This window comes from Micromesistius poutassou, assembly GCF_964030765.1.
Source record: "Micromesistius poutassou genome assembly, chromosome: 18".
Classification (NCBI taxonomy): domain Eukaryota; kingdom Metazoa; phylum Chordata; class Actinopteri; order Gadiformes; family Gadidae; genus Micromesistius; species Micromesistius poutassou.
In genome coordinates, this window is record NC_140288.1 from 1,252,651 (window position 1) to 1,263,629 (window position 10,979).

Below are 10,979 nucleotides of genomic sequence, written 5' to 3' on the forward strand. Positions count from 1 at the left end.
ACCCGTTGCACTCCACCGTCTCACTGCAACCCGCCTCACTCCCCATCCACATGTCTCACACCCACCTGTCTCGCTCCACACGTTGGCACCCCCCCCCCCCCCCGTTTCACTCCAACTATCTCACTCGGCGTGTCTCGCTCCACCCGTCTCACTCCACCTGTCTCACTCCACCCGTCCCTGACTCTGTCGGTCTCTCGCACGGCTTCAATCTAATTGAAAGAGCTTTATTGCCATGGAAAGTTAACATTTACATTACAAGTCATTTTGGATTTGAACTTATTTTTCATTTCTAACATTTTTTAAAAGCATCTTGTTTAATTCTCTCTCTCTTCCGCACGCACACACACACGCACGCACGCACGCACGCACGCACACACTCTCTTCCTTTGTCTCTCATCCCTCCCTGAATGCCTTCACATCTCTCTTCACGTGTGTTGCCCTGGCAACACACACATCGTCTGTCGGGCAGAGTAAAGTACACACGCAGCTGCATACTTCTGTACTGTCCGTGTGTCATCACACACATCCTCCCTCGGGCCCAGTGCTCAGCAAATACTTTAGCATGCATCAAATACTAGAATATGCATCAAATGTTTTAGCATTGCATCAAACCTTTCAGCATGCATCAAACACGTTAGTATGCGTCAAAGACTTTAGTGGGAATCAAGTAGTTAAGCACGCGTCCAATCTTTCCGCACGTTTCAGATACATTAGTTTGAATCAAAACATGTCGTGTGCATCAAACATTTTAGTATGCATCGAATCCTTCGGCACTTTAGTGTGCTCCAAACACTTTAGTATGTATCCGATACTAGAATATGTATCAAATACTTGAGTATGCATCAAATCCGTCATCTCGAGTCCTCCTAAAAGGTCCTTTTTTAATGTCGTCTCTGGTCGCCACAGTGACGTGTCTTCCTTGGGAGACACAAAGAGAAGGGCGAGGGGCCCACCCGGTTGCTACGGACGACACGGCGGCGCTAACGTTATGGGATGTGTCATCGGGACGATCTTGAGGGCACTTCAAGAATACCCAGGCTATGCAGAAAGGAAAAGATTAAACTAATTGGATTCTTTGGTCCAGATTGCAACAGCGATGCGTGGGCCTGGTACTATTGATTATCTGTTGATTGATGTCAGCTGATGTCAGTTGATTTAATGACTCCAGCGGTGCGTAGGTTGACTTCATTCAGTCGTTTCTTCGTTTCTCTCCCTCTCACCGAGTCCATCCCTCTTTTCTCTTTCTCCTCCTGTGACGGGCTTCATCTCGCGTTACCCTCACTGCTTTCTCCCTTTACATCCGACCGTCTCTCCTCTCCCTCTCTCCTTCCGTCTCGCCCTCCTTCCCCGTCCTCCCCACCTCACCCCTCTCTCTTCTGATAAAGCGACGGACATAAAAGCCTGTCTGTCTCACCCGTCTCTACCTGTCTGTCTGTCTGCCAGACCGGCTGACAGACAGACTGGTAGGAGGTAGACGTGCCGTGGGCCGGGTTGTGGGTGTTTGATGTCGGTCTCACGTGCCTCGCGTCGGATTCGGCGTGGATCTCCTCTAACGAGTTGAAACCCCCGACAGCCCCTCACCCCACCCCCACCCCCCCCCTCCCCTCCCAGACTCTCCTTCCTGCAGACTTCAAAGAGTCCGCTCTGCCGTTTGTTCTGCGTTACATCATCACACGTGCACGCCGCCGCCGCCGTGCGGGGTTCCGGAGTGCACGTGAGGAGGAGCGTGCGCACGTTTATGCTAAAGCTTCCCGTTTCGGGCGGAGACGGCCGGCGGTGAGCATCGAGTCGTTCCGACAGGCGAGGTGCCGACCCGTCTGGGCTACGCACGCACGCGCACGCACTCAGACACACACGCACGCACACACGCGCACACAGACACACGCACGCACGCACACTCACGCACACACACGCACGCACGCACGCACGCACGCACGCACTCAGACACACTCACACACGCACGCACACACACTCAGACACACGCACGCACGCACACGCACGCACGCACACTCACAGACACACACACACACACACGCGAGATGCGGCTTGAAGCCGACGCCAGTGGAGGCAGGCTGTGTGGATGAGGGGTGGAAGGCTTCAGAAAATTCACGGTTCGGTTCATATCACGGTTTTCGGTACGGTACGCTTTTGGTAAAGCAGGGGATGACACAACTGCCACATATATATATATATATATATATATATATAATATAGGGTTCTCCCGTAACAATGTTATACTGGCGCTGCGCCAACACGTGACACGTTAAAAATAGAGCTGCGGCGACGAGGACATAAGACGGTCTAAATCTAGTCGAAACACGTGTTTTATTGGAATTACGATTCCAGAAGCCAAACGCAGTCGGCCCCGGCGCTCGGTGGAGGGAGTCTCGGCGGCGTTGCGGTCCGCTCTCGGCCCGAGAGGTCCGCCTGGGTAGCGCGGCAGACCTCGGTGTGAAGTGGGTCACACCCCGGGCGCGCCACGGAATGCGCGGCGTCGGTGCCGAGCTGTTGTCCCGTGTTTAACGGCGCTGCGTGGGTAACGGCGCTGTGATGCGCAGCCAAGGTTTCTCCCCGCGGTGCTTGAAGTCGTCGCCAGGCTGTATGGCGGCGCCTGTGTGTGTGTGTGTGTGTGTGTGTGTGTGTGTGTGTGTGTGTGTGTGTGTGTGTGTGTGTGTGTGTGTGTGTGTGTGTGTGTGTGTGTGTGTGTGTGTGTGTGTGTGTGCGCGCTCTGAATGGAAACATGACCCACTTAAGTTCCACCGAAGACGCACTGCTTCGTTTGATCGTATGGGGGGGGGGGGGGGGGGGGGGGTGGGGGGGTGGGGGGGGTACTTCAGATGATCCCACGAGTAGGAAGGTGGTTTGTGCGTCGTGCAGAGTTTCAATTGAATCGCAGCGCAGCACTGGAGCTATTCATGAGCATGTGAAGAAAGTCACTAGAGAACGGAACACGGGGTAGGAATGAAAATGGTAGCTGGAGTGTATCGCCTTAGCAGCATCTTCCCTGAATGGTAAACGGCAGACGGACCGCACGTTTCCTATCCCGTGGCCACTCAAAGTGCTTTACGATATCGCCTAACATTCACCCATTCATGCACACGTTCACACACCGTTGACGGCGTTTGTCGACCACGCAGCGGCGACAGCAGCCGGCTCGTCGGGAGCGAGGGTCAGGGTGAGGGCGGCGTCTCGCTCGGGGGACGCCTCGGCACTCAGCTAGGAGGAGGAGCCGGGGATCTAAACTAGCAACCTCCCGGTTACCGAGCCCACCCGCTCCAACCTCCTGAGCCGCGTGCCGCCCCCGGCAGAGCGTTCCGTTCCGTCCCCTGGCGTACGTGTGTGTCATGCCTTCTCTCTCCACTGTGCGTGTGTCGGCAGGGCTTATAAAACCGTCGAGGAAGAGGACCTGAGGTTCCCGCTGGTCTACGGCGAGGGGAAGAAGGCGCGCGTGCTCGCCACCATCGGGGTCACGCGGGGCCTGGGCGACCACGACCTCAAAGTCCACGACTCCAACATCTACATCAAGCCCTTCATGTCCTGCTGCCCAGAGGTGCGACCTTTCAACTCTGATCCAGACGTACCACCTTGAACCCTAACCCGGTCCCATGACCTTTAACCCTAACCCAGTCGTACGACATTTAACCCCTTACCCAGTCCTACGACCTTTAACCCTAACCCGTTCCCATGACCTTTAACCCTAACCCAGTCGTACGACATTTAACCCCTTACCCAGTCCTACGACCTTTAACCCAGCCCCAGCAGTACGACCTTTAGATGCAGCCCTTTCCTTCACTCACCATCCTACTCTCTCTAACCCACTATCATCCTCTTCCTATTGGTCAGGGACTCTCTGCATTTGCCCACAGCGCGCCACCCATAGGCCGTAAAAGGAACTACACGGTAGTCTCACTGCGTGACCTCATGGTTCCTTGCCTCGTTCTGGACTACGGTTGCTCAGGCGAAAACAGCAGGCTTCCGTTCTCAGACCGAGTTTCTGCTGAACTTGAACTCGCTCCTGTCTGCGTCTCTGTCTGGCAGTCGTTTCTACACCCTTTCATCTCCTGCGAGGGCACCTCCTCTCCGGCTCTTATCCTCAAGTTCTCCTCTCGGCACTCTCCTCCTCCTCCTCCCCTCCATGTGTTCTTCCCTCCTCTTCAACTCTCTGTACCCTTTTCCTCTCCCTCTCTCTCCTCTCTCTCTCTCTCCTCTCTCTCTCTCTCCTCTTTCCTTTTTCCTATGGTCTGTCTCCTCTCTCCTCTCTCCTCTCTCTCTCTCCTCTTTCCTCTTTCCTATGGTCTGTCTCCTCTCTCCTCTCTGCTCTCTGAGTTCTTGATCTTTAATTCATTAAAATCTAGGTCAACCACAGGTCGGCTGTAAATGCAGAGAGCGTATACATCAAAGGCTTAGCCACAGACACATTTAACAAGACATTCTACATTCTTTCAGGCACTTCAAAGAGACCTCAGCAGCTAGCTATTTTAGTGGCGCGTGGCATCTCCGACTGAACATGCGGGGGTGTACCTGTATTGTAGTCCTGTGGGCTGTACCTGATATGTAGTCCTATCTATGGATGTACCTGTGTTGTAGTCCTGTGTGGTCGTACCTGTGTTGTAGTCCTGTGTGGTCGTACCTGTGTTGTAGTCCTGTGTGGTCGTACCTGTGTTGTAGTCCTGTGTGGTCGTACCTGTGTTGTAGTCCTGTGTGGTCGTACCTGTGTTGTAGTCCTGTGTGGTCGTACCTGTGTTGTAGTCCTGTGTGGTCGTACCTGTGTTGTAGTCCTGTGTGGTCGTACCTGTGTTGTAGTCCTGTGTGGTCGTACCTGTGTTGTAGTCCTGTCTTGGCGTAACATTGAAGTTGTGGTTCTCCGGCGTGAAGGTGAAGGTCTACAACCTGGCGCAGTACCAGCACGGCACAGATGACGTTCTGGTGATGGGAACAGATGGATTATGGGACGTCCTCTCCAACCAGGAAGTGGCTGAGGCAACCACCTCCTTCCTCGCCAACTGTGACCCTGACGACTCTCACAGGTGTGTATGTGTGTGCGTGCGTGCGTGCGTGCATGAGAGTCCTCAGGACTCACCAACTTTCCCTGAAATGACCGGAAGTCAATCAAATGGAGTTCCGCAAACAGTTAGCACCTTGCACTCGGAACTTCATGCGACCAATCGACCAATCGATCAATCGATGTCCTCTTTTGTCTTTTGCCGCAGGTACACGATGGCGGCGCAGGATCTGGTGATGCGGGCGCGCGGCGTGCTGCGTGACCGCGGCTGGCGCATCACCAACGAGCGCCTGGGCTCCGGGGACGACATATCCGTCTTCATCATCCCTCTGATGTACGGGAACCCCCAGCTCTAGGGGGAACCCTGGAGGCCATACACCCCCCCCCCCCCCCCGCCCCCCCCCCCCCCCCCCCCACCCCGAAGCAACACTCCTCTGGAAGGGTGTCGCGACAGTAGGCCATGAAATCCTTTTTTTATGTTTTAAACAAGGGGCGAGATCGTCCTCGTTCTCTGATCTGCGTCGAGTGGCTTGAAGCACCTCGGCCGGAACACCTTACGACCTCCCGGGAGAAAGGCAGATGATGACGGATTTGGACACGGGGCGTCTTGCACCACCGCCCAGGAAGCTCCTGGAGTGGCGAAGCTGCTCTTGCAGGAAGCTGGTTAGGCAGAAGCAGGAAGAAGTCACTCGGGAGAGGCAGGCGAAGATCGCTTTGTGGATCCGGGTTCCTGCTCCTGGTTCCACCTCTATCGGTTCCTCCGAGAGCTCTTCCTGTTTGTGTGTGATGTGAAGAACTTCCTCTCATCCTCCTCCCTCTCCGTCCCATGTTCTGTCACGTCCCAAAGGGAACTTCCCGAAGCACACCCCGGGTTCTCTCCAAGCAAAACTCATCGTGAAGAATAAGTGAAGTAAGCGTGTAATATACTCGGCTACGGACGATAGCCATTAGGAAACCATCACAACCCCTCCCAGTTACCAGGGATGGTGATGGGAGGTCGGGTTGGGTGGGAGTGGAGGGGTCATGAGGAGTTTTTGTAATTGATATTAGGCCTGCACTAGGGCCTTGTAGGGAGAGATCTTTCTGCTCTAGATTAGAGAAAGGCAGATACTGCAATGGTGCTTTTCTCTCCCATAGTGAGACAAACGTAAACATACAACGAAAGACAGGCAGTCACTTAATTCTCTAGAGACCGGCAACATATTGATTGGGGAGACCGTAACCACCAGTACGCAAAAACAAATTAGAGTAGATCAGCCTCCAGAGTTGGTAGAGTCCACTGGGAAGGTTGGTCCATGATGCATCGGTGTGGACCCTCCCACTTGAGATGTGAGAAAACGTCATGTTTTCATGACGTGGAGCAGCGACAGTTTGGTCTGAACCAATCACAAATAGAGTCTGATAGTCTGTCGCTTTAATGAGTCCCCACCTCGGAGATATAGTTTTCAAATTAAGTGATATCCCATTCAAAATAATGCATGAACATACGCGACGATACAAAAGTGATCAAGGACCACTCTCTACTCCTTAATAAGACACGCAAAGTGGTCAACACTGGCTGCTTGAGAACCTGGCTTACACGCCCTTAAAAACTCAGCCGCTGAGCTAAGGCGACGCAGGGCATTAGTGTGTCAACAATGAGTTGCCGGACCTTGACACATGTTCCTCAGAATACCTCCATCCTGGGACCAGGGAGCCTGGCAGAGACTAGCCCTCGCCACACTGTAGTTAGAGGCTGTTCCTGGACCTCGTTACATATGAACTTCATTCTGTAACCAGGTCTTAATAATAAGGTCTTAATACATGTGTAATTACACTGTTTTGCGACACTCGTCAAAGGTTAGATTTTACTGATTTTTTTAATAGTAGGTGTGAATATGATTTCGGCCAGATTATATACTCACCTCGGCTACTGTTTGGTGCTGGTGCTTGATGCTGGTACGTTGTTTTGGAGTTTGAGGGAACCGAGATGAACTTCTGCCATTGGTCTTCTCTGGAATAGGATTTCCCGGGCCTAGAGTGACGAGGGGTACGGCAAATCATCCGTCCACACTCGTAAGTGGTTTAGGGGTATGGAGTCCCTCATGATAATCACCTTGCCTGAAAATATCTAAAGTCAGTGAAATGGAAAACCTCAAACTATTTGTCCGTCCTTGGTGTTGCCTTGCACACTGAACTTCCCGCAGCTAATCAATCAATCACCCAACCAACCAGTCAATCAACCAAATCAATCAATCAATCAATCACCAATAGTGAGACTGAAGATGAGTGATGGGGGTCTGTTGTATTTAGATGACGATTGTTTAGGGTTTGGGATATTTATTATTCCTATTCAGACAGGAATGGGAAGGTTTATACATTAAGGATAGCACTTTGTCATAGTTTGGGCCGACATAGACGGTACTGAAGGAAAGGCCGAAGCCGGAAATCTGATGACGCTGCACTCATATTCGTCATGCAGAAGATTTGGAGGAGTAGACTTAAACTTAAATGTAACTCCTATGTTTTTTTAAATATGTGTGCAGGAAAACGTGTAGGTTGGACTCTGGTTGTAGATGGATGCTTATCGGTTGGTTTCATGGGTGTAAAGTTTTTAGAAAACTGAAACCGATTAGCATTTCACTTTTAGTGATTAGCTTGTTAGCCAACAAGACCCTAAGTTCTTGATAAGAGGTTTGAAACGACCGTTTTCCTAAAATGCTGCTCGCTTAGCCGTAGAGCTAAGCCCCCCACGTAGCAGGTTGAATCCAAAGAGAGAGAGGACCGGGGAGGTAGGCGACAGGCGGAGGAATACGTACCATGCGGACGTGAAGTACGGGCTCCATGTACCGAAAGCCCCCATCGTCTCCGGCGGGGTTCTGTTCAGCCGACGGAGAACAGCGTCGTGGTTCCAGCCGTCCAAACGCACTTCGTTTGCGTACGGTGCGCAAGTGTTTTTGTTTCCTTAAAATGATTGTCATTTACAGTTGAACATATTTCTCGGTTTATGATTGTCTTAAGAGAGTCCACGGTACGTTTCATCGTGATTATTTGTTTTGACTGACGTTGCATGAAAATGACCTTATTGCTGCCGTTTTGGTTAGCTGGATGGAGAACCCTTTCTAGACCTTTTGGGGATACCGTTGAAGCTCAATGGGAAAGCATTCTAGGGGAAATCTATGCGGGTATTTTTTAAATGTATTCCAAAAGAAATTAAATATAAAACTAAAGGAATGGCAATACAAATTGGCCAACATTTGTAATGCCGCCCGGGTGGGAGAGGGGGGAGGGGGGGAGCTGGGGAAAGGGAAAATAACGCGTTGAGTTTTCCGGGATTCCGAAGGTTCTTGGTTTGCTTTCCACACAACTACCCGACATGGCTGACAGGTGAATGTGGTCTATCCCAGTCTGTCTGCTCATCCATGAAATAAGCTATTTTATAACCCCGAAACAGCGGTCCTTCATTGTCTTTTATACTTTGTGCTTATGTGCAATGTCTGATTTTCATGTTTCACATATGAATTTGAATTTTAAACGTAAAAAAGGGACGGCACTCACTAGACCTTGGTGAGAACTGTATTTGGTTTAGTTTGTTTTTTGGACATCAAGGCATCCTAGCCTGTGGCCACATCAGTGTACAATAGTTCTTATGATGCTGTCTTTGGGGCCTTAATGTTTGGTGAATGTTCATCCTACCTGCAGTAGAAAAAAACTAGCAAGTCATTCCATTAGGCTCTCCAATATATATGTAAAAGAGTTTATTTATGCATCTATTTATTCATGTTTTTGTTTATTGTTTATGCGACCAAACCCTCCGCCCAGGTTTGACTGTTGCATAACACCAGTAAGACCAGTTAAGGGTCTCCGGTAATACCTGTTAACCATATTCTCTGGAACAGACCCAGTCCCAAAACATGTAAAAGGTGTGTTGCGGTTTAAGGTATTTAAAGGGGCCCTATTTCACCACCAGATGTGTTGTATTGCGTCACATGTGGGAGTGACATCACAAGCGGGCGTGGATGGACACGCCCACTTGTGTTGTCGCTAGATTGTAGTTTATGAATGGATTGTAATAACTAATCAACACACTGTTAAAATAGTGAATCTGTCGTTTTAAAGTGTGTTTGGTTACAATCCTTTACACATTTACATGTTCTTTAAGACATTTAAAGTGACCCTTTAGGAATATATTGTAAGTGACATCTTAGACCGTTGTACTGCTCTGCTTGTTTTATCTGTGAATGTGAAATTGTATGTTTTTTTTATAAAAAGAAACTAGTTAATTATTCAAGAAAGGCATTTTTCATGTTCTTTTGTCCATCATCGCTGGTGATCATTGGTGTTTTACCTTCAGTGTTTTTTTCCAAACTTTGTTCAATAAGAGGAATCAATCAATTTTTTGTCTGACTCATTATTGACCTGTTTCCTTTGCTGCAGCATCATTCGACCTGGTGGCGTCAGCCATTCATCAATCAATCAATCAGGGTGGATCAAGTCACGTGACCACTTGCTTTCTATATTACACTACTACTCTAACTCTCACATATAGCTTAATAATCAGAATTACCACTGAGACACACGTTTGCCGGTCATAAAAGTATAAGCTGTATTCCTGGTTCAGATTAAATCATGTACTTCGATGACCCAAGAAGGATGTTAATGTATTTCGATTAAACCCAATACATGCCGAGCTGTGGTCAGAGTTATGGAACTGACCCAAACCCGTTCTTTAGGGTCAAAGGAATACTTTACTTATTTTACTGCTTTGATAAGTGGATCCACTTTGTTTGAAAAGGCAAGATATGATTAACCCTCACATGATTGACTTTATAGAGGTTTAGAATATGCGGTATGCATACATTAAAAGGTTGTAAGTAATAACAAGAACCTCCAAAAACATCTAGAACAGGCAGAAGTTAATTAAAGAGTCTTCACAGTCTACATGTGTGGTATGCAAACATCACAGAACACTTCCCTGAAAAGACGAATAACACCAAAGTGAATGTAGGGGTGGCTTTATTACACGCAAAAGTTATATTACACAGTAATTAAACTTATAATTACTTTATTAATCCACCGGCGGGGAAATTCCTTCATTACAACAGCCCAGAAGCAGTGGCAAACACAGGATAAAATACAATGCAATAAAAATACAAAGAACTAATGAAAAAAAAAAAAAAGTCAAGTCCACCTACCCAAACCCCAACCGTACAGTCAGATCAATACACCATCTGAGGGGATAATCCGCTCATCTCCCAACCCGTACACTAATGCAGTAATCACCCCCCCCCCCCCCCCTTCCCCTTCCCCTCAACCGGGTTGACAGAAGACACCGGGGATGTCGTTCAGGACCAGCGCCGGCAAGGCAGTAGATTGCGCAGTCATCTCCATCAACGGGTAACGTGCCAACCCAACCAACAGCACAAACTACTACCTCAGCCGGCGCCTGGCCAGTCCCCCCGCTCTGCAGACGGCCGTCTAGACGTCTGTCTGGACGTCTGTATCTGGAGGTCTGTCTCGGTCTGGAGGTCCTGTCTGGGTCTTGAGGTCTGTCTGTCTGGGTCTTGAGGTCTGTCTGGGTCTGGACCTCTGTCTGCCTGGGTCTGTCTGGGTCCGGACGTCTGTCTGGGTCCGGACGTCCCTCCGGACCCAGACGTCCCTCCGGACCATCTGTACTGCGGCGCGCCCGCTCTTCTTTTCCGTTGTGCGGCTGTGGGTAAAAACGCACTTTGCTACGGCTCCAAAACGTGGCTGCACGTGGTGGCCGAGACGGGCACCCCACCCCGGACTGGAGGAGCCCCCCCACGCCGCCTCCGGCTCTCGGATCACTCACTCACACACACACACACACACACACACACACGCACACACACAGAGAAACACACACACACACACACACACACACGACACGCCGGCGTTCCCACCGTAAGTTTTGGGGGGAAATCATTTTGACAAAAAATGTGGCTCGTTTTCGGATCAACCCGATTTCTATTTTAGT

General features: G+C 50.0%; 1 protein-coding gene across 1 annotated transcript in view; it reads left to right on the forward strand.

Annotated features, from left to right (window-relative positions):
* The window catches only part of LOC311363479 (protein phosphatase 1H-like), a gene marked incomplete at its 3' end in the record, with an annotated part of 14,385 nt that extends 9,027 nt beyond the window's left edge, over window positions 1–5,358 (forward strand). Inside the window, exons 7-9 of the mRNA XM_084483428.1 lie at window positions 3,379–3,550; window positions 4,876–5,027; window positions 5,211–5,358. Of these exons, the coding sequence (XP_084339554.1) occupies window positions 3,379–3,550; window positions 4,876–5,027; window positions 5,211–5,358 (472 nt within the window). The remainder of the gene's footprint in view (window positions 1–3,378; window positions 3,551–4,875; window positions 5,028–5,210) is intronic.
* Between the last annotated feature and the right edge of the window lie 5,621 nt (window positions 5,359–10,979).